The 24,860-nt window shown below is 37.1% G+C and overlaps 1 protein-coding gene across 5 annotated transcripts in view; it reads right to left on the reverse strand.

Annotated features, from left to right (window-relative positions):
- Window positions 1-24,860, reverse strand: part of SNTG1 (syntrophin gamma 1) — a 370,446-nt gene that overhangs the window by 15,199 nt on the left and 330,387 nt on the right. For all 5 annotated transcript variants that reach the window (XM_074819579.1, XM_074819587.1, XM_074819554.1 and 2 more), the window contains 2 exons: window positions 22,965-23,117; window positions 17,015-17,107 (listed from right to left, as the gene is read on the reverse strand). In XM_074819579.1, coding sequence (XP_074675680.1) covers window positions 17,015-17,107; window positions 22,965-23,117 — 246 coding nt within the window. The remainder of the gene's footprint in view (window positions 1-17,014; window positions 17,108-22,964; window positions 23,118-24,860) is intronic.

Consider the following 24,860-nt stretch of genomic DNA (forward strand, 5'->3'; position numbering starts at 1 on the left):
GCAGATCATTAATTCTAAGCATATCAGTGGCCTTTCAGGTAATTGTATTATGAATTACATTGTGTCTTGTTGAAAATAAAGACAGATTCCTCTACAAAATAAACATGCAATTAATTAAATTTACATCTGGCTAGAATATGATCTTTTTCTTTTCAATATATCTAATGTGGATTTATGTAGAAAAAAATACATTTCAAACTACTTTGCTTATTTCAGCCTCATTTAAAGATATTCCCTCCACCCTCCAGATATTTTGAAGCACTAGCATTTTTCATTGTGATTTCAGTAGTATTTCATATAGTTATAAGGTCACCTTCACTCAATTGTGCTGTTACTTTGAGGAGACTTTAATTTCACATGCATCGGGCAACAGAGAAACTTAAGGCAAGAAGTGCTGTTCCATTTTCTTTTGTCTAAGGGTTTGTAAATTACTTCCTCTCAGTGGCATAGGATGACACTTCCATCTGTGCCTTTTGTCTATATCAATGAATGATTTAGTATCTACTTGAAATTAAAGAGAATATGAGAGAGGTCAAATTTTTGACTGTCCTAAATCTATGCAGGTCCCTCTGCTTCAGGATGTGTTGATCTCCTTATGTTAATGACTGGTAAAAATCTCTAACCTGCACCAAGCTAAATAAAGTTAACTGAGTTTAGTTTAGTAACTTGAAGAGGAAAATAATGAAAGGACAGTATCTTGACTGTGCAGTGTACACAAAGCAAGTGCTAGAATTATTTTCCCCAAAATTCTCTCTCTCTATATATAAACCCCTAATCTCAGCACCACTTTCATTCTCTGTGTGTATGTGACAGGTGAGCTCCCATCTACCATAAAGAGAGTTAAGGACATTCTGTTTCAGGTAAACTAGAGGAATTTGGCAATATATGTCAAACTGTATCATAGTTGTTTCAAATTCTGTCCTCCTGGGCCCACCAATCTGTGTTACAGAAAATAGAATAGCTTCCCTCATCTCTAAACATGTGCAATTCCTTTCACCTTGTTTGATTAATGATGTTTACTTATGTCCTGTAGATAGTGAGTTAAAAAGAACAAAACAAAGCAACTCAATATACTATTCAGGTGGCCATACTTTCTACCTACATTGTAAACTCATTTTTTACAGACCTATGTAACTCAGCAAATCTTGTCAGAAGATCAAGACCATTGCCTTTCTGCAGGAACAGCAAATCTATTTAAGCATGTCATTTCCTAGATGAGAAATACAAAGGGCATTGATGGTCTCTTTATCTCAGGAGAACAATCAGATAAATGAACTATCATCTTTTTCTTCTCTGATGGTGTATGGGGAGGCCAGAAGAGAGGTGCAGTAGTAACAAGGACCCTTAGATGGGCAGGCAAAATCCCAGGGCATCTGTCCTTATTCCCAACCACATTAAGTTGGAATGAAGATGAAGGATGTACAGAATGGCAGTACTTTGGCATTTCCAATGCAGTTTTGCCACTTGCTTCATTTCCACTCAGAGGAAAGAGAATGACAGTCACACCAAACCACAGGTATGATAGAAGAACACACTTCAGTTTATGCATAACATTGGTTTTGGAGAGCCCTACTTAGCAATGGCTCTTACTTAAGTACATTGTAAAATCAGGTCTATAGCATGGAGGAGATGAAATCCTTCTTGAGACTAATCACAAGACTGCACTTCTTCCATCAGCATATCAAAACAAGTTCCTACAACTGACAATTCGACAGCGTACTTCTCAGAGACTATTAAACATTTTTCATCTAAAGTGTAAGGAATAAAAATGCCATTGACAATGGATGCAATGATTTCCAAATGAAAGAATGGTTTCTGTTGAGTGATCTTGAACAAATTGCACATATTTTTTCCCAAGGATGTCCAGATGAGGGAGAGTTCTTTTTGCAAAAATAAGAGTGAGGAAATGTTGTGAGATTTAAGTTATTAAGTCAGGAATACAAAGTATTTCAAACATTCAAGGTAGTCATCCTGGCTACTTCTTTTGTTCTAGAGAATTTCTGAATAACAGTTTCAACTGGGATGAATACTGGTTCACTCTGATACACTCTGATGTGTCTACACCTCAGTGTACCACACTACATTAGAAGTGTAACAACTAGCTTAAAATACATGTCCAAATTCTATATAGATACAATTGGGTGAATTAGTTAAGCATATGTTCAGTAAGACCCGTTTAATTCCTTGACTCTTACCCAAGAAGATGAAGTGCTGCCTCTGAATTCAGAACTGCATGTTTTGGATGTGTAGCAGATGTACAAGATGATGCAGGATGCTGTGACCAGCAGCAAGTTTACTCTCTTAAAATACAGAATCACAGAATCATCTAGGTTGGAAAAAACCTTGAAGAACATCTAGTCCAACCATTAACCTAACACTGACAGATCCCAACTACACCATATCCCTCAGCAGTATGTCAACCCGACTCTTAAACACCTCCAGGGATGGAGACTCCACCACTGCCCTGGGCAGCCCATTCCAATGCCTAACAACCCTCTCTGTAAAGAAATACTTCCTGATACCCAGTCTAAACCTTCCCTGGCGCAACTTGAGGCCATTCCCTCTTGTCCTATTGCTTGTTACTTCGTTAAAGAGACTCATCCCCATCTCTCTGCAACCTCCTTTCAGGTAGTTGTAGAGGGCAATGAGGTCTCCCCTCAGCCTCCTCTTCTCCAGACTAAACAACCCCAGTTCCCTCAGCCGCTCCTCGTAAGACATGTGCTCCAGACCCTTCACCAGCTTCGTTGCCCTTCTTTGGACACGCTCGAGTAATTCAATGTCCTTTTTGTAGTGAGGGGCCCAAAACTGAACACAGTAATCGAGGTGCGGCCTCACAGCCTCACCAGGGCTGAGTACAGGGGTAAGATCTCTTCCCTGTCCCTGCTGGCCACGCTATTTCTGATACAAGCCAGGATACCATTGGCCTTCTTGGCCACCTGGGCACACTGCTGGCTCATGTTCAGGTCCCTCTCTGACTGGGAGCTCTCCAGCCACTCCTCCCCAAGCCTGTAGCACTGCTGGGGGTTGTCGTGGTAGAAGTGCAGAACCCGGCATTTGGCCTTATTGAAACTCCTACAGCTGGCCTTAGCCTATCGCTCCAGCCTGTCCAGATCTCTCTGCAGAGCCTCCCTACCCTTGAGCAGATCAACACTCCCACCCAACTTGGTGTCATCTGCAAACTTACTGAGGGTGCACTCTATCCCCTTGTCTAGATCATCAGTAAAGATATTAAACAGGAGAGGCCCGAAAACCGAGCCCTGGGGGACACCACTCTAGACCGGCCACCAACTGGATTTAACTCCATTAACCACAAATCTTTGGGCCCGGCCATCCAAACAGTTTTTTACCCAGCAAAGCGTGTTCCCATCCAAGCCTCGAGCAGCCAGTTTCGCCAGGAGAATGCTGTGGGAAACGGTGTCAAAGGCCTTACTAAAGTCAAGGTAGACAACATCCACAGCCTTTCCCTCATGCAATAAGCAGGTCGCCCTGTCGTAGAAGGAGATCAGGTTTGTCAAGCAGGACCTGCCTTTCATAGACCCATGCTGACTGGGCCTGATCATCTGGTTGTCCCACATGTGTTGTGTGATGGTACTCGGGATGAGCTGCTCCATCAGCTTCCTGGGCACTGAAGTCAAGCTGACAGGCCTGTAATTTCCTGGATCATCCTTCCGACCCTTCTTATATATGGGCATCGCATTGGACGATTTCCAATCTGTCTGGACCTCCCTGGTCAGCCAGTACTGCTGGTAAATGATGGAAAGCAGCTTGGCGAGCACCCCAGCCTTGGTCCTTCAGCACCCTCGGGTGTATCCCATCTGGTCCCATAGACTTGTGTGTGTCTATGTGATGCAGTAGGTCACTGACTATCTCCTCCTGGATTGCGGGGGGGTCGTTCTCCCAGTGTCTGTCTTCTGACTGAGGAGGCTGGATTCCCTCAGTACAACTAGTCTTGTTATTAAAGACTTGGGCAAAGAAAACATTAAGCACCTCAGCCTTTTCCTCATCCCATGTTTCCTCCTGCATCTAGCAGGGGATGGAAGCTCTCCCTGGTCTTTCTTTTGCTGTCGATGTACTTATATAACCATTTCTTGTTATCTTTGACTACTGAAACCATATTAATTTCTAGATGGGCTTTAGACCTCCTGATTTCCACCCTGCATAGCCTCACAGCATCTTTGTAATCACTGTGAGTGGCTAGCCCCTTCTTCCAAAGGCCATAAACTCTCATTTTCTCCCTGAGTTGCAGCCTAAGCTCCCTGTTTAGCCAGGGTGGTCTTCTCTGTCTCCGGCTTCTCTTACAGCACCTGGGGACCGCCTGCTCCTGTGCCATTAACACTTCCTTCTTACAGAGTGTCCAGCCTTCCTGGACCCCTGTACCCTTCAGGACTGCCTCCCAAGGGATTCTGTCAAGCAGGTGCCTAAACAAGTCAAAGTCAGCCCTTTGGAAGTCCAGGATGACAGTTCTGCTTCCCTCTCTCCTGGCCTCTCTAAGAATAGAGAAAACTATTATTTCGTGATCGCTGTGCCCTAGTCGGCCTCCAACCGCCACATCATCCACCAGTCCTTTGTGTTCACTAAGAGGAGATCCAGCAGGGCACCTTCTCTGGTCAGTTCACTCACCAGCTGTGTCAGGAAGTTGTCTCCCACACATTCCAGGAATCTCTGGGACTGATCCCGCTCTGCTGTGTTGTATTTCCAACAGATGTCTGGGAAGTTAAATTCTCCCACAAGAACAAGGGCAAGCAATGGTGAGATTTCTCCTAAGTGACTACAGAATATTTCATCCACCTCTCTGTCCTGGGTGAGCGGCCTACAGTAGACTCCCACTACAACATCTGCCCTGTTGGCCTTCCCCCTGATTCTAACACAAAGACACTCCATCCTGTCTTCACTATACTTGTGTTAGAAGCAATCATAACAGTCCCTAACATACAGCGCCACCGCACCACCTCTCCTTCCTTGTCCATCCCTTCTAAAGAGCTTGTAGCCATCAACAGGTGCACTCCAGTCATGGGAGACATCCCACCATGTTTCTGTGATAGCCACAACATCATAATTTTCCTGTTGCATCATGGCTTCAAGCTCCTCCTGTTTGTTACCCATGCTGTGTGCATTGGTATACATGCACTTCAGATGGGCTGATGTCCCCAGCACCTTTTTGCATTTAGAGGTCCTAAGTCCAGCCTGAGCTTTCACAGGTGTTACCGTGGTTACTGATCCACCAATATCCCTTGCATCTTTGTTGTGCTGCATGTCTCCATCCCTTGCCTCCACTGAGATGTCAGGGTGAGGTTCGCCACTGGCACAACAGCCCACAAGCTCTGATAATCTACCCTGGGGCTTATGTCTGGGAGTTCCAGGTTTTTCCCCTTGCTCCTTCAAATCTAGTTTAAATCTCTCTCAATGAGCCTAGCTAACTCCTGCCCCAAGATCCTTTTTCCCCTCTGGGACAGGTGCATTCCATCTGATGCCAAAAGGTCTGGCGTGCTGCATACTAACTCGTGATTGAAAAATCCAAAGCCCTGATGGTAACACCAGTCTCCGAGCCACAAGTTCATCTTTTGAGTTCTCCTGTAATCTTCTTCATCCATCCCTGCAACTGAAGGGATGGAGGAGAACACTATTTGTTCCTCCGGCCCCTTAACCAATCTCCCCAAGGCCCTGAAATCTCTCTTTCTTGATTTAGGACTTCTCCTGGTAATATTGTCGCTACCTACCTGAAAAACCAAGAGAGGGTAGTAGTCCTTAGGTCTCACTAGAGTGGGGAGTTTTATCATGAGGTCCTTTACCTGGGCCGCAGGAAGGCACCAGACTTCCCTATGAAGCAGGTCCAGTCTGCATACTGGGCCTTCGACACCCCTCAGAATGGAGTCACCCACTACAATGATGCTTCTGGGGTTCTTTTTAGAACTGGTTTTAATACCTGGTCTAGAGTGACTCTGCCTTGGTGGACCTTCATCTTCCTCCTTGTTTGACTCATTTTCTTCATCCTTGTCTCCTTCATTCATAAGTTCCAGGGCTTTGAAGGGACACCATGGAAAGTGAGGGAGGTCGGGAGGGTATTTTCCTGACTCCCTGAGCAGGGACCTGTTTCCAGTCTCCCCCATCTCTTGGGTCCCCTCCTTCTGCCTGGTAGCAAGAGGGTGAGGGATCACCCGCCTCTTCTGGAGTCTCCATTTGCTCCTTTTGCTTCAGGGGTGCTAAGGCGCTTCTCCACCAATCAATTTCCCTTTTGTACTCCCTAATACTTCTTAATCTTGTGACCTCTTCTTTGAGTTCTGGCACCAGGCTGAGCAGGTCATCCAGCTGATCACAGCACACACAGGTGTTGTCACTGCTGCTACAATATCTTGGGGATCCCTGGGTTACTTCCCTTTGTGGTTTCATATGTTCTGTGTGGGTTTTTTCCTTTCATTTTCATTACTGTAAAATACATAAGCAGTGAACAGCGACCAGTTCTTTTTCAATGACTACCTCATAGTGCCAAAATAGATAGGAAAAAGAAGACCTATTCACCTAACACCCAGTTACACAGAGATGTGTAGCTACAGAACTGACATAAACACATGAGAGAAAGAGTTTCACATGTTGTTATCCTTCATGTTCCTAAGGGCTGACTTCAGCATCACAGTGCTTGCTGTGGTAACTGAATTCTGATTTTAAAGGCTAATTCTCCTTAGGAACAGGCACCCTTGGGGATACTGATCCATACCACTGTCAAAGCCAAGCGAATGATTTTTTTATGTTTTTGAACACTGCGGTTCCTCAGAACCATTTGTTGAATGCTTACCTCAGAGAGTTAACATAGGTGGAAATAATTTTGTACAAATATATATATACATGTATAGATTGACTTCTAAGCAATAAGTACATTTGTAAAACATGTTTGCTGTTTCACAAATTGCCAAAAATCTACACATGTGCCATATAAATTATTCCTAAATCAGTTTCTATGAATTGTAAAATATAAGCAGAAGCACTTACTGGTTTGAAGGTGCAGCGTTACTGAGCTCAACACTCTATAATACATTATGATAGAGCTTCTTTTAGTTAATAAAAGCAGCCTGTCCTCTTCAAGTGCTTTCCTTGTATAATTCTCCATAACTGTGTGTAACCTGCATCACTGAGAATATTTTACAGGACTACATGTAGCATTTTTAGGAAGCAGTAAATTTTTGTTCATCCTAAAATAGATTTGACAGGTGGACTGGGTGGCAATTCCTTTCAAAGCACAATTTGCAACCAAATGCAAAAAGATTCTGTGGTAGATGCTGGCATCAGCTACTTGTGAGGACCCTGAGACACTTCTCAAGTCAAGGCACAAAACTAGCATGCCTTGACAGCAGACCAAGATGAGAACTCGGTACACACTATTTATTGCCTTTAAAAGGGAACTCTCAATCCATGAGTAGAGACAGAGCTTGTGAATAACAGCAAGCAGTCCAATATAGAAACTGGGGGCCAAGGTAATAGCATATACTGAAAATATCACCAGTTTCACAATTTACATACATTTTGACATACTTAATCCATGGTTAGTCCATGTTTTGAGAAATGTACTGTAAGAAGAGAATCTCACTGAACAAATACTGTATTTATCATGCATAACATTGAAAACAACCAATAAGATATAAATCCTTTTCCCAATTATTACTAATAGATAGCTTAGGCTGCTTTTTACATTTTATACCATTTAATAAAATTAACTTCAAAGAATACTAGAATGCAATGCAAACAAATAAACAGTGCAGACAAGCTGACAAAATAGATTTAAGACTTCTTTTGAGACGCTATTAAATTATTGTAATAAGAAATCATCAAAAAGAAAAATCCTGTCTTCACTGAAATTAATAGGATTTTTTTTTCCTTTGACATATCTGGGACCAAGATTCTCCACCAATACTTTTTAATGAGAAATATTTTATTTATAAGTAATCATCTAGGACTCATTTGTTCTAGTCCTTGTAACCAAATTACTGCCTATTATCTTCTGCTAGTGTTATTTTGCTATAATTACCCAAGGATACACTCTGCCTGCATATTTTTATTTTATAGATGGGACATAAATGCAATACATAAATGGCACATGCAAGAAAGGCTATTGACTTCAGTACTTGCAATACCTTGCTGATGTTCCCCACAGTCACACAAATGAAGAAAATAATATTGCTTCTATTCTTAGCACTAGCGCTAAATCTAGAACACATGTTCTTCAAGGGACCTTAGAAAATATTTTCACATTCATATCATGTCAGTTTGCTACTCATTCCCATCATTTCAGAATCCTGGACTAAACTACATATATTTGATGAGATGTCATAAAACAAAATCACTTCCCATCTAGATAATGGTATCAGAAAAGTGGGAATGCATTGCAATTACCTTAGTTTAGGGTATGATCGGCAGCATTGGTTAGGGTTCTGGTTTTGGTTTGGGTCAAGGACCTCGATTAACCCTAAACAGAGACTGTATTACTAAGCAAACACAGAATAAATAGGTGTCTGTATTTTTACTTACACTAAGGAATATGGATAGAAATATGAGTGTCTGACTAGTCCATGGCTCTGTGATAGCTATATGATTTAGCAAGGATATACAGGGCATTTTGCATTGGCACTGGGAAAGAAAAGCTGTATTTTGTCGACATGAGAGTCTCCAACCAGAACAGAACGTCCTGTGGCTTCAGTGATGAACTACCTTCAATTTATTATTAAGCAGTCTTGCCTCCTCTATATTGGATTATGCACTGTGCAGCAGTTCTGTTCTTGCAAAAAGACCATTTAATAATGAACTTGTAAAATAGCATTTGCACCACATACTGCAACAGTATCATTTGACTGGCAGGTGCACATCACCAAATACAGGTTTTCTTTATAATTTTCATTGACATAAATCATACAGGTTTTATTTTGTAACAGCAAAAGAAGTTTGGCCTTCAGTTGGATGCTTGGAAAAAATCTGAGAGTCTGATGATTATAATGATTAGACAGCTACATCTTAGACCACCTGTAAACGGTGGAGTAAACAAAGAAAACATCTTTATTAAGGAAAGGGTGTCAGAGGTCACTTTTCAAATATTAGTTTTAACAAATCCCTTTGTTGTCTTTTCCATCACATCTTCAAAAAACTGTAGCTGTACTTTTCCAACACTGCCTCCTTTTTTCTTGATACTCTGACTGATTAAATAATTCTTCTGTTTAGCTTTTTAAGGTAATTTTTTATACTATGCATATTACAGAATTATGCTAAATTTCAATGGACAACTTTCAAACTAATGTTGTTTGTCATCTGACTAAAGTGATACTTCTACAAGTCAAACTAAATCAAGAGCAGACAACTTGTATGTCCTTATTTTCAAGAATAAAAGCAATTGGGTCTTCAAGCACCTGGGATACACCTTAATTTGGCTGTTTGTCTCATACCTAATTGAGAAAGATTGCATTCTTACAAAGTGACACTTTGTCCATACTGATAGCTGCAACAGGGAACTGAGTAGGATTAAGATCTTGTTCATGCTCAGTTCTACTGTGTTACCAGTCTCTGGAGAGTGCCTTACTACAAAAGAATTATGGTGCAAGGCAATTTCCTTTGTCAACTGCTGTGGCTTTATAACTGTAAAGGGAAAGACAGGGGAGGACACAGAGGATAAAGAACAAAAATGAGACAAAGGAAAAAAGCAAGAAAGCCCTAATAAAATAACTGGTCTTGTTTATTACTTAAGTTGCATCAGATGTTAAAAGACTACAGTTTATTTGCTTAGTACTGATGGATGACCCACCAACATTTGTTTGTTTCTAGCCACAGTACATAAGACTGTACAATACATAGATGATGGCTTATATTAAAGTTATAGTAGCTATTTGTTCAGTATTTCATTTTCTAAGCATGGAATAAATATTTGTTCACAAGAGTTACATTATTAAATCTCCACCTTGAAGTGAGCCTGGTTTCCTTCTACCTTCTCTATTACTGAACTTTGGATATCAGGGGTTTTTTACATGTTGTTTTATTTCAATATGTTGTATGTGTATTAGCTGTGTGAAGAGACAGACCTTAAGATATGTATACCTAGGAAACATGGAGTTTGTTCCTAAAGAAATTAAGAGAAATTCTGTTCCATGTTAGTTAGTAGCCTTTTGGCATGAAAAAGAAATTAAAGATATTTACAATGCTATTTATTGTTTACAGCATATTCTCATTTTTTGATGAAGTGTGCAAGGTGCCTGCGAGAGAACAGATGACCGGTACATTGATCTTTGTTGCTATGCACCTTGTGGGCCATTATGGAGCCTTTTGTTAATTTGTTCTAGCATCACCATATAATTCAGCAGTACTTTAATTTATTTTCAGTCCTATAAGGAATGATTTTTTTTCTCTCCTGACAAATACATATTTTTGACTGCTGCTGTAACGAGCAGTAAATGTGATGGAGTACAGACATAGCGTTTTGCACAGGTAGGTATACTGCAATGTACACTCACACAAACAAATATATATGTTGTTCGTATAAGCTGTGATGCAAATATGCACATTATAGAAAACAATTTTAATATGTCAGTATAAAGAGAAACATATATAACATGTCTATGTATATATACCAATATACTTGAATAGTAGAAAATTTTTTTGTTAGCGTGTAAAAATAAGTTATTGAATGTCACTTGAGTAAGTAGTTTTATGTATTATATCACTTTTAGAATAGTAGATGAACTGTGAATAGCAGTTGGGAACTGTCAGTGTTGGGTCAATGGTTGGACTGGATGATCTTCAAGGTCTTTTCCAACCTAGACGACTCTGTGATTCTGTGAACTTCTGTACACAACTTGTTACACTTTTTAATCTGTCTCCATCCTTAATTCTTAAGGTGGCTACACTTGCTGCTAAACCTTATTTGTAAATGTTTATCATAATATCTGTGTATGTCCATACCTAAAATAAATCGTCCACAAAAGAGTCATATTTGCTCATTAAAACATTCACTTCTGTATACTAGCTAATGTTAGACAAATGTAGGATCTGAATTGTGCAAGACTTGGGGAAAATGTCTTCCACAGTAGACATTGATACACAATGCTGCAAAAATGGCCTAGGATAAAATTTGGTTCATAACGTCTAACACCTGCAACAGAACTTTTGTATCTTTTTAGAATTTTCAGAATTTAAAAAAAAATAACATTTAGCATATAAAACATCTCAAAAGAAAAATTACATCTGGAGTAGGTGCTGTATACTGACACCTTGTAGTGAAAGGAGTAACCAAACAGAATCTAGAAAACTTGATTAGGCAGTCAGAAGGAAGAAGAATATCTAAGTGGTATTCACAAAGACTAATTAAATTCATTTTTAGTAGAATACCAGCAAGGAAGAAAGAGGGAAGTTCAATAAGATGATGTTATTTGACATTCTGTATTTCAAATAATGCAAATGAAATTGCATTAAAGCTGGTGGACAATTTTTGAAGAAGTTCCTGGTGGAAGAGATGTTGTGGGGACACTCACTAATGATCAGATTTAAACTTCCATGTAAGCCAACACAGAAGGCAGGTGGCCTTTTCACATAGTATATCACTACTGCAAATGACAACATGATAGAAATTAATCATAGTCGAACACTTGCCAATGTCTTCTTGACCTACATGTCGCAGTTCTCTTTCAAACTATACATTGTTAATAAGAAAAAAATTATGACATCTTGCGCTGGAGCTTCATCTCTAGACAGTTCTACAGAAGAACAAGAGAACAAGTACACATGTTACTATTTTTTAATGTGCAGGGAGAGAAATTCCTTCGTGTTTGTAATTACATTTGGTAGTTTACAAACTCTTTATCTGAATTAAGAAATTATTTTCTGAAATGTTGGAAGGATCTGATTTAACGAGGCAGTCTTAAAAACTGTTCATTCTCCTTTCAGGTAATCACAATGTTTTGTTATAAAGCAACATACCAAAAGCTCTAAATGATAAACTGCTGTTGGGTCTACAAGCTATCAGTCAGAAAATGAGTAAGAGAAAGCGGGGGATATGCAGCAGAAATTGCTATGATTTATGGCAGTACTGCTATAATCACATCACAGTACAGATTTGTTCTGAAGAACTCAGTTTAATACTTTGTGTACTTATATTTATCACAGTTCTGTGCAGACACAGAAACAATGTTTTCATTGAACTATGATGTGTTTGACTTTAGATACATTTAGCACAGATGACAGTTTTTAACCACTAATTTTGACTTACGTAGTTAAGTATTATATAAAGATTAAATGGCAGTAAACAAGGAAACAAGCCACAGCGGGTTGTATGGCCTTTGTTTGGAAATCATAAGCATAATGAGGGTCATTATCCTCTATAAACTTGTTTGTGAGCATTGGTAGTGAGTTTGGGATTTAAAACATTTGTGAAATTTTGACTGCAATTTGTCAGGCATGTTGGAAAAAAAATCTATTAGCTTGAAATGTAAGAAGGAAAAACAATTTAAATATTGTTTCATTGCTTAAATAACTTGAATATTGGAAAAGCTGAACAACTGTTAAAATCATGAGGTGAAGAACTTGGCTCCTCTTCAGTTTGTTAGTGATTACTGACCATTAAAAATAGTTCACAGACAATTCAATAGTGATTAAGAAAGAAAACTTAAAATACCATGAGCACAGTGTGAAGTATAAAATAGAAATTGTCTGAAGATTTAGTGAAGACCCCACTGCATCAAAATATAAGACAGGACTTCTCAGGTGTCCTTAGAAACTACTACTTGAGCTTTGTGTTCTGGGAAACATGAAAATGTCATAAATAAATAATAATTTAAAAATTATTTATATTCATTAGATCTGTCCTCCAAGTACTTGTCCAAGATCCCCTTTGAATCCGTTAAAAGATTTTGCATCTGCAGTTTTATTCTGGGATAATTGAGAGATGGACTGAATGAATTACCTGACGTTGAACTCTGAAGTCTATAGAATATGGCTTTGAGTTAAGCTTTACCCAAAAAAGAGTGGTTGAATTTGGTATGAGTAGTGGTTAAATAACAGAAGTGAACATGTACAAGAAAGACATGGACCTGTTAGAGTGGGTCTAGAGGGCCACAAAATGATCAGAGGGATGGAGCACCTCCCTTAAGAGGAGAGGCTGAGAGAGTTGGGGTTGTTCAGCTTGGAAAGGAGAAGGCTTTTATTGTAGATCTTATCGCAGCCTTTCAATACTTAAAGGGGCCTTATAAGAAAGATGGAGAAAGACCAAGGCCTACAGTGACAGGACAAGGGCAAATGTTTTTAAAATAAAAGAGGTTTAAATTGGAAATAAGGAAGACATTTTTTATAATGAGGGTGGTGACACTGGAACAGGTTGCCCCAAGAAGTTGTGGATGTCCCATCACTGGAAATGGAAAGATAATAGCTTGCAGTGATTTTTCAAATACTGATTGTAAAAAATCATACAATTTATAAAGAATTAGATGTGATATTTTTTCATTAAGAGTTTTTGTCTTTAATACAGAGTTTGTTAATTCATGTGACAATTGCTAGGACTTTTGTACAGTCTTAATGCACAAATGTATATGTAAATATTAATAAGATATAGATAATTTAATTTAAATTTTATTCATATTTTTTCTTGTCCTGCAAACTGTTTTCCATTTTTCATTGTTTTCTCAGATTTTTCTTGGAAAGAGATTTTGAGCTCCTGGTTCATATGAACTCCTTCATCAGATGGAGAAATAATACTTTTAGCTTGTGTGATGAAACACTTCTAGTTTATGTTTCAGTTCATGTGAGTATAGCAATATTGTTGAAGAACATTACCAGCATACACACACAATCTACACCTGCCATCATCATAATGAAGATATCTGAATAAATTTTGTCTGAGAGAATCACAACCTTTATCTTTCCATAAAATGATGGAGAGTAGGTAATGGGTTTCCTATTTAGATGCTCATTAAAATGTGGTTGACACACTTAGGGCAGATTTGAGACAAATTTTCCTCCTATAGCTTGTTTGACAATTTCAACTGTAGCAGCCACTTGGCAACAGATTATGTTGCATTATACAGTATTGCTTCTCTTCTCTTCTAATGCAATTGCATTAGAGCCATCCTTACCATCTCACACTGCCTAATGTCTGATTATCTAACAAAACAATATGTCCACTTTTTATCCATGGCGCTATAAATTATTCTGACTTACAAAATAATTAAGGTGCAACACTGCAGGTAGGTTTTTGAGGATACTAACAGCATTCTGCTTAAAACACTGAAAGTTTTAAGGTAACACAATCTGCTTCAAAATAATATGCAGAGAAGTTAAAATTAATAATTTTACCTATTTTATATGTAAACATTTTCTCTGTAAAACATTTTTTTTGTGAATGTTATACAGTAGTTTACTTATGCTTATGCAATTTATTTAAGTGACTATGTATCAGAAGCCTGAAAACATTTTTTAAGGAATCTGTTGATAACATAAATATTGTTCTACCAGATTAGAAAACTGTGGAGAGTTTCTAATTCGATTTGCTTATGTGTGACTTCCATTCAAGTCACAAAAATGGGTATCTGTATTTGCATATAAAAAACCTTAACTTTGAAGGGAGCTGCACAGTCTTTGTTGGTTTTGTTAGACTTTTTTTATTTCTAGATCATGTGCTTTTTAATTGGTAACAGAAGAATATAACGAGTTTTGGGGCACCAAAAGAATTGCATTATATGTTCAACAAAACATTTGTGAGATGAATGGAGTTTTCCCAAAGACTGGTGAACAGTGATAGGAAGACCTGCAAGACAGTATGACTAGTATATGTGACACACAACTCTCTGGCAATGGCCAGAAGAAGATTCTTCAAGAAGTTTTTACATATTGTTTATAGAACTAAAATATTAATGATTCTTGTGGGTTTTATGCATTAAAGACTCCATTTTGGGAGGTCTGGATTTGTAAGTGAGAAAGAAAAAAAAAAAAGGTCTTGGTGTCTTCATATTATAAGTCTGTAAATGAGTTTAATAGTCTCAGTTATTGCTATGCATTTATTTTCTTGAATTTCCAATGTACAGGTTCTCCATGTCTCCTAAACAGATTAGTATGTGGCATATCTCTGGTATGCATGTTAATAGATCAGGCATTTTTAACACAGTGCCTTTATCTTAAACTGCACTCTCTGCTTGCCTGTCTTTCTGTATCAAGGAAAAATGAAACAAGCCCTGAAACCTTCATGATTCTCTGGATACTGACTCCTGAGTGTTATCAGCATGGTCCTCCTTCCCTTCAGGAAAATAAAACCCATTTTTAAAAGAAAAGTCAGCAAGCATTAATGCAAAATTGATTTTATCAGTCTAAAATGAAAATACAGAAAGTGCAAGAATTACAGAGAGAACGTGGAGAGTGCAAGTGGAAAAGGTGGAAGGAAAACTAGGAGATGAGTGTAGCATTGAAAAATGGGAGAGAGTATTTTTTCAGGGGGAATTACTTCTGCCACAGCATACAGCTCCCAGGTGGTGTCAGGAGCTTTGAGGAACAGAGTGACACAGAAGGGGGTTGGTGGTAAGTTTGACAGATCAGCAGGAGCCCTCTGCTTTTCCTTGCAGCCTGTACGTAAGTGTGGTAAATGAGTGGTACCAACCAAGAGATTTCTAGATTTCCAGAGAGATTTCTAGAGCTTTTTTCTATATCTGGAAATCTGCTGTACATATTCTAAGGACATACCAAAAGGGTACCACACCCTTCAGCCATGTTACACATGTATGAAGGCAGTTGTGCTTGTGGTTTGCTATCTGAAATTTGGTGTATGCTTGTGCTTCAGATAATGGCTTTGAAACAGTCTGAAGTCTTTTGAGAATCAGAGATGTGCAAGAGCTTTGAAGGAGATGCAAATTGCCTTTATACAAAAGCATTGCTATAATATTATTGGAGGGTGAGGCGAAATCTACACATTTTTTTCTGAGCCACTGCATTTTAATTCTGTTACACTGATTTTTTGTGTAATACTTCCGAAGTTGACAGTCTTATATTTCACTGATGAATCATACAAGATTATATGTTTAAGAAAAAGAAATATGTATACACAAGTATTTGAATTTCAAATTCACCACACCTTGTGCAAACAGTAGAATGGAGTGGGAAGATTAAAAGTGTTCAATCAGAATCAAGTGGTAGTGATGTGGTGGGAAGAGTTGACTTAAGATAGAGGATAGGAGCATATTCTGGAGAGAAGAGGACATTTTCAGCAATTGCTGGCGGCAGTGCTGCAGCATCTCAAAGGAAAACAGGTATGGAAGAGAAGTGGAACTCGGAAAAAATATTTCACATTCTCCCATAACAGCAGTGTAAGTTAGTAGTAATAAAGCCTGCTTACATTTTAGTTCTTGTTAGCAATCAGTGCAAATACAAACATATGTATGCTCTCGACGGTTTTACTGAGATTTGGATTTGCGCTAATACAATCTGGAAATTCACTTTTCAAAATGAATTCACTTTTACAAACTATTTCATCAGTTGTACTGAGCTTTTTTAAGGCTGATGGGAAAAGCATAAGACATACCAACCATGGCTGATTTCTCTTTTTACAGACACCTGAACTAAAGTATCTAAAACATAAACTGAGAATTGCTATAATATCACACACTCCCACACATGAAACAGGAGAAGGGAAAGGCAGGTTCTTTTCAAAGCTCACGGATCAGCTTGAAACCAAGAAGATTATTTCCTCTCAAACCAAGGACACACCAGCAAAAGAAACATCAAACTGAATCAGTCTGGGCTTTCATGTGAAATAAAAGAATGAATATTTGATGCTTGTTTCAGATTGATATTGGTATTGACTTTTCAATAACAAGCATGTAACAGAATACAACTTCTCACATCATTTAGAAATCACCCCCGAGGTTTAAACTAAAGCACAAGAGATTTGGCAGGAGATGATCTGTTTCAATAACAAAAAGAAGTACATTTTAAGGATGTACTACTTATCCCAAAATATAAGAAATAACAAGGAATAATAATAATGTGATGGAAACAAGTCTTAGAACTTCACCTTTGTGGCAGCATCAAAACAGACAAAGCCCATGCTAAAGTCGATGGTAAGTCCCATAAGATGACTCTCCAAAACACAGGCATACGTCTTGCACTGTAAAAGAAAAATCAGAGAACACGTTTCTTCAAATTCTTTCTAGGACTAGTATTTCTGTGTCTTCATTCTAATGTTTATATATCTCAAAATTATTATCAGAAATAAGTAATTTGTGTGTAAATAGGTCAATTTATTGTATTTCAAATCAAAGGATTTATATCAGTGATGAAGTTTTCTAAGTATTGTAAAAAGAGGCTTTGCTTCCATTAGGGAAAAAATAAATCAGAATCAGAATTGCTTCAGTGGTTTGCCAATGACAATTGCTAAAAGGGAAGTTTCATTATTTTTGAACCCTTTTATTTGCTTTGCTACCCAGTAACTTCCTCTAACATTAATATATTCCTTTTATCCTTTTAAGAAAAAAATGAATGCATTTGTAAAATATCTCTTTGGTATGCTGTTTGTTTTTGTGTGTCCTAAATCTCAGTGAAAAAGGTATTATTTCATACCATGTAGCAACTGATGTAATCATATGAAATACCTTTTTTGCTTCAGCTAGTGGACCAATATCTCTCAAAGGTTTCTATGAGAAATCCCGAAACTTTCCAGTTCTATGATTTTTAAATCTATACATCTATTTATTTCCATAACATCACACTTGAGTGCTGTGAGACATCTATTGGTCTCATTTTCAGTATTATCAAAACTATTGCTGTGCATGAAGGCTGACTTCAGGTACAAAATGACAAACTTGTATTTTTCATCACAAAATATGCAAAAACAATTAAAACATTTCCAAATCTGATGTAAATTCTTTAAAGAAACAATTCTTATTTTATAGAAATTTTACCCTCCAGATTAAATGAAATATATTCTTCAAATATTGCTGTAGCCACTAAATACATGAAATAAAGACTTCCATGATCTATAATGTGTCAAAGAACTAAAATATAAAATGTAAACATGGGAACAATGTAAATTACTAAATTATCAGTGTTACAAAAGTATGTATTTTTGGCATTCTGATTATCGAGGATAAATGACATGCCTTTACTTATATTTTCTTTGGGCGGGCTCTTTGGATTCTAAAGGGTCTTCCCCAGAATACAAGAAGCTGAAAGGCTCATTAACAGCTTCTAAGAGTGGACATAGACATTGTAAAGCAGGTAAATGGAAAAGTTAATACCTATATAGATTCCTTGGTTATTTTAAATTTTACTTTCTTACACTTCAATACAGATTTTGTTACTGGAACTGAAATATTGCTTTCATTGATCAATTCATTGAGTGAATTGCTTTCATTAATCAAATCAGGTTCCAACTACATACAAACGGGGGTTAATCTTTGTGCACACACCTTGGAGCTCTAGAATCCAGGTTTCAAACACAGTGATATCCATCACTGAGGCTGAAGGACAATCTCTGTTAGTTGTCAGTGGGGCACAAGTGCAGCATTTAAGCCAGTCTATAGACGAAGCATGGCTATCTATAACTCAGAAGTGAAAACAATCCATGACATGTGCCTTACAAGATGATTTTGTGTTATTGCTGAGTAACTCATATGTCACTGTGTGATCCACCAAAGGTGTTCAAAAACTGTAACTGTCTGTCTGTCAGTAAATGAAAGGTTTCCTACTGCTGCTGTTGAGACGGAAAGCAGCAACTGCTCTGTTCTTGTAGCTTCCAACACTGAAAGAACTTTATGTACTTGACTAGATGTATAAAACCTGAATTCATACAGTATAGAGGTGCACTTAGTCATTATAACTATTACTGCATAAACTGCCAAAAATTGTAATTATCGAATCAGTGATTCAGCTCTGTGGTTTGCAGTCATATGGTATTTGTGTTTACATTAGCAAATAAAAGTGGCTTTTTTTTGGAGCAGTTACACCATAAAAGTGCTATGAATATGCAAACTTTGATTGTAAATCAGTGCAGTTAGAAAAGGAGAGGATATTGCCTTTGGCAACATCTCGTTATTAGAAAAAAAGTGTGTAAAGTAATATATTTCACAGTGACACTACTTAATGAATTCACATATGCAAAAATGTTCAGGTTTTGCATGCAAAGCAAAATATGTACAGTTTTGTAGAAATATCTTGCTAACTTCCTACAAGATGTAAACTACATTTTTATTTGTAGACCTATAAGATATCTAGAACAGATATAGAGCCTTTACTGAGAATTAAAATTTGACAAGGAGACAGTATATCAGATTTACAGTATGTCTTGCCATCTAACTCACCTGACCTCCAACCTCAACACCAGAGGTCAACCTACAATGCGCATTGCAGTGACACACTGAGCTGACACAGCTACCTCTGCTTAAGCACAGCACTGTGCCTGGGCTAATTAGCCTCACTGAGGAGTTAAGATTTATGAAAAACAGGACATATCAGCCTTGGTTCAATGCTTCACTGAAAAATCAACCTGCTTCCCAGACTGAAAGTTCTTTCTGCAAAAGGCAGGGCACAGTTTGTGGAGAAATGTCATCTAGTTCAGCTCAGTGTGGTTATCCTTAGGAAGAAACTGCATTGTAAGGTGCAGACCACCAGTAATAGCTGATTTTTTACTTAATCTTATACGTAGACCAGTCTATGCCCTCAGACCATGTAATCCATGATGTTCAAACCAATTCAGAGAAGCAAAAATGTGAGAATAATAACAGGATCTCTGGACAGCGAGATTTTAGTTTCTCTGGGGAAGAATGTCCCTTGCTTTATGCATGTGTTGTATGCACTTGCACATGATTCTGGTCACAGGTCAGAGTAGGAATGTGAACTTTCAGACACTCATTAATAATTTAAAATTTCTTATACATTTAACAAACACTTTAAATCATTAAAACTAATAATAATATATACTGTGGCTGTTTGGCTTTGGTTGTTGAAAGCTTATCAGAACTGAAGCATCCTTCTCCCAAAAGAAGCAGAAGATATTTCAGCACTCATTTCTTGTTCTCTCACAGAATACAGAATCTTAAATTAGGTTCAGACAGGGGCTGAAGGAGACAACCTAAAGTTGTTTCTTAGATTCTACTACCTCAATACATCTAGTTTAAATTATGGAAAGAATGATATGTTGTAAACCTAGTGTAAATTATCTCTGAAGCTAAGGAAAAGCATACTATAAATCCAAGATTTAATTCAGACTTTCAAACTCAGATTCAACTTCAATGGAGACAAATGTTAAACTACTGTAACACAAAGCAGCTTACACAATAATCCATACATTAGGGAACAAAACCCTACAATACAAACAAGAAAGAAACAACTACAACATAAACAAGAAAAAATACATGATGGAAGTGGTGAAAATTTTAGCATAAAGCAGCAGGAACATAAAGGGAACCTGACAATCACATATAATTGCACAACATTATGCAAGCTATAGTAGTCTCAGATTCTTCATATAACAATGCTGTGAGATAGTAAGGAAAAAGGACCTCCATTTCAACTAAAATTTTTTTCTTTTAACAGATAATGATGAAAATGGATTAGATTCTCTTACTACTCTAAAGAAAATTATCTCAAGAGTGACTGCAACACACCACAGTGGCACCACTACAGCATCGTACAGCATATTATTGCTAAATATTATCACCTTCACTATCTCTCCTCTAATGTATTTCTTTCCTAAAAAAAAAAACCTGCTTAACTTTTGTTTTAGATATGCCTCTGGCAGAATCTATGAATTAGGTTTAAACAGAATTTATTACATGCTTATAGCGAGGCATTTTAAAAAAATTTTATGATGTATTCTTTAGAATTACATCAGAATAGGGCCCTGATTAACCTCTCATGAAAGTTAATGCCAATTTTTACTCATTGAGTAACTGTGTTATTATTTGTATGATCTTGAAATAGTACACGACGCATTTGAATAATTCTAGATGGCAGCTTTAAATTGCAGTTATATTTCCAAAATTATATGATTTCATAGTAAGACAAACCTGCACACAGCTGGATTATCATTCCCATAAAATATGAATATTCATATGAATATGATTACATAAACCACAATTTTAGTAAAAATGTATAGTTGATACCTCAATTTTGAACTTGACATCTTTTTTTCTCACAAAGAAATGAAAGAATGTGTCAGAGACAAATTATACCACTACTTAGTCAAACCAGATTTTATCTGAATCTGCAAATTGGTGGATGAAAGCAGTAATAGATTGCTGAAAGAAAAATGAGGAGGCCAAGACCAGTTATATTAAAAATTAACATTCTATTTTTTTTTCTAAACTGAGGTCTAGAGAGGCAAGGAAATAAAGGAAAAAAGTTGAAATCATAAGTGTGTGTTTCACAATAATAATCTATCATGAGAAGCCTGTTTGTTCACTTTAACAAATTTTCTATAATCAATTAATCTCAGGAAATCATTACTCTGACTTTATAATTGTTACTCTGAACGTCAGTAGAATGAAAAGAAAGGTGGAAAGGTTAAAATTAATCTGCGGTTAAGATTATTAGGGAAATTAATTTTGGGAAACATGGGAGCAATTTTGAATAAATGCAATTCTAAAACCCAAGAGAAAAATCTAAACTAAGAATGCTACAGTAGGAATCAATATTAGAGAAGAAAAAATATTAAGCAGCTTCTGGGCTAAAAGTTATTCAAGAAAATTGCCATATATTTTTTTACTGATGGCACAGTAGTGCTTCTACAAACAATCTTGCAGTCAGTTATATGAGAAAGACAAAACATCTCAAATATTTATTATCAGAGGATATATACTGTTGCAACTTTTATACAGAAAAACTACACTTACATTTTTCAGTATGACAATCAGAGTTCAAAAGAATAGCTCCTGTAAAAGGTAGCAGAGTGCATGAATTCAAAGATAAAAGTTGAACCTTCTTCGACTCTTCCAACAAAGGTAACATGCGTTAAAACTGACAGCAGTGTAGTTTTTGCAAAATGGATCATCATTAGTATATACTAATTCAGTCCATCTGCATGTGTTGGTTTGTAGGTCAGAAAAGAGCTAATATATAACTAACTAACAATTTGTCTAAATAAAAAGCTGTCAGTGCTTGCATTCCCAGGAGGACACAGAAAATGAGTGCAGGGAAAGTGAGCATTAGCCAATACTTGCACAGGCTAATATGCTAACATGATTTCTGTAGGTTTGTATACAGAATAACTCACGGAAACTTCAACTAAAACTATTCCAATCACATGTATTAGAACATCAATATAACAACTAGGATTAGACAAATTATAATTGTTGTGGGTATTTTTTTTTCTCCTATTTTAAATCAAAAAACCATGACTTTTTGGTCATGTGAGAAAAGCAGTTATCTTCAAACACTCTGATATGTAATTTTGCTATAAAAGTCGCTAGTAATCTGTACTTGAATGTCATCCATCTCTGCTCTGTCATCTGACAATTGAGGAAATAAATACACAAGAGACAAGAAATGTGGGAAAAAAGAATAATGTATTTGAGGTATAATTTTGTTCTTGCTTGCATCCTGTAAGTACTCTCATTTAGGGTGCTCTCATTCCTGATCATTACAAGGACAATTTAATTCCTGCAATATTCTCTTATGTTATCCAATAACAAATATATTAGCATGTAAGACAATATGTAAGAATATCTAAACAACTGGTTTTGTCCCTGATTATAGACTGTTTTTTCTCTTCTGTCCACGAACTTTTGTTAAAAATATGTATCACCAAGTCACATGACTCAAAGATTGTATTTGAGATTATCTCTTCTAAACGCAAGATTGCAAGCTGTTTGGGAACACCAAAATGGTTTTTATGCAACTACATACATAAAACAATAATAATTTGAGAGTTGCAGGACGTCAGAGAATTTCTTAAATTGTATCATTATTTCACACAGACCTAATTTGTTAATGTACTAAAAGGTAATCATCAAGGCAGTTGTTCTCACCTGTATCCGTTCAACTTCTAAAAAAGTTGCTGTTTGGAAGGCTTTTTCCCATAGTGTTAGGTCAGATTCTAGTTCCACAGAAAAGTAAAGATCTTCTCCAGATTCAGACTGGACACTGAAGCAATGTTTCCGCCGGTCCAGTAGATCACTGTCCTGATGAAAACCTGAAGTTATATAATCTGGCATACATCAATTAATATTTTTAATTGCAATAATCTATGCCTCAAACCTAGCATCTTTAAATGGCATTTCTAATTATATAAAACTGTAGTAACTACTGAGAACCGAGGAACTGAAAATTAGGGGTTTGGTGTAAACATGGGTATTTCAATTAATTTTAAACAGGACACCTATATTCAGAATGGTACAGAACAACACAGCATATCTGGCATAACTTCCAATATTTTAACAAATCACTTCTCAAAAATGTTATCAGCTAAACACTTTTAAATTAGATAAATTCTATAAAAGGTGTCCACTTTCTATTCAAGTGAGAGGAACGCAAATATCAGCTTCTCTGACCTATTTGACTCACCCACTCTACTCTGGAAGGCTCGCCAAAGGAAGCAAGAGATTTATTTAAGAAGTATGAAAAGTCCATCTGTCCTATTTTCCCTATAGAGGCTAGACAAAACAAGTTCATATTTCTGGTGGCTTACAAAATCCAACATAAAATTTGTTTGTAGATGCATCCTGCCAGTAGAGAATATAGCAGATGCCATTGGTTAAGTTGCTGGCTTTGGACCTGGAGGAGGAAGTTACTTTTGACTTTACTTTCAACACAACACCACACAATGAATATCAGGTTATAAATATATAATATTTAATGATTGTTAGCATTTCTAATTGGCACTAAATCAAAGAATAACCAAGGTAATCTGGAAATCCATTACTAAAATGTTTTTCAATTCTTTTTTTAATAGAGGATGTTTTATGCTAAAATTCTGGCATGTAATTAATTCTTGTGAAAAATACACTGGCAGAAACACTTTTAATTAATTTTGTCCTTACTACAGCAAAGCAGCTGTCACAAGCCACAAGCTCACCAGCTGTCCTTGCAAATACATCTGGAAATTTGGCTATATGTAGCTTGGGTGCAATTTCTACAATGCTACCCCATAGCAGAGGGCAGAGTTGAGATCAGTAAAGGAGACTCACAGGACAATATTTCCTGCTGGTTATACGCAACTTGAATAGACCAAGGGGACACCATAATCAGCTGATACAAGCTGGAAGAGCACCTTACTTTATTCAAGCCAGCTCTCTCTGGGGCAGAGAATCAGGAACTTAAAGCCGACTGAGAATGGAAATATATAAAGCAGGATTCTGTATGGAACTATTACTCTCAAGCAGATAACCAGACAATGGTAGAGTAAGCACTATTTTCCCCTTTCTTTTCATTCAGTAGACATATGCCAGACCTGCTCAAGAAAGCCAATACAGCATGCGTTCATGAATGCTCCTTGTTCAAAACTGCTTTACAGTTTCTAGAAGAATCACTTACAGAGGCAACATGCCCTCTCTGCAATCACCATGACAACACCTAGTTGTTCAGATTTTAAAATGACCAGTCACTGTGGAACAATCTCCTTCCTTACTTCCATTGAGTCCTAAACTTAGCAGCTCAATAGCATTAAGTCATGAATGGAAAAATCAGAATGTACATAGACTGTTAGATATTAAAAACAGCATTTAAAAAAAAATTAATATTCTCACAGATTTTTTTCAAAGTGTTCAGAGGGCTGTGTAGTTGAACCTATGCTCTACTACATGCTCAGCCTCAGAGTGCACGGAGCAGCAGCACTGCATTTGTGGATACATACAGCAACACAAAACATACCATCTTGCACCTGACTATACAAAACCCATGAATAGGAACTGAATGAGTAAAAGCAC

Source organism: Strix aluco, chromosome 1 (assembly GCF_031877795.1).
Source record: "Strix aluco isolate bStrAlu1 chromosome 1, bStrAlu1.hap1, whole genome shotgun sequence".
Lineage (NCBI taxonomy): Eukaryota > Metazoa > Chordata > Aves > Strigiformes > Strigidae > Strix > Strix aluco.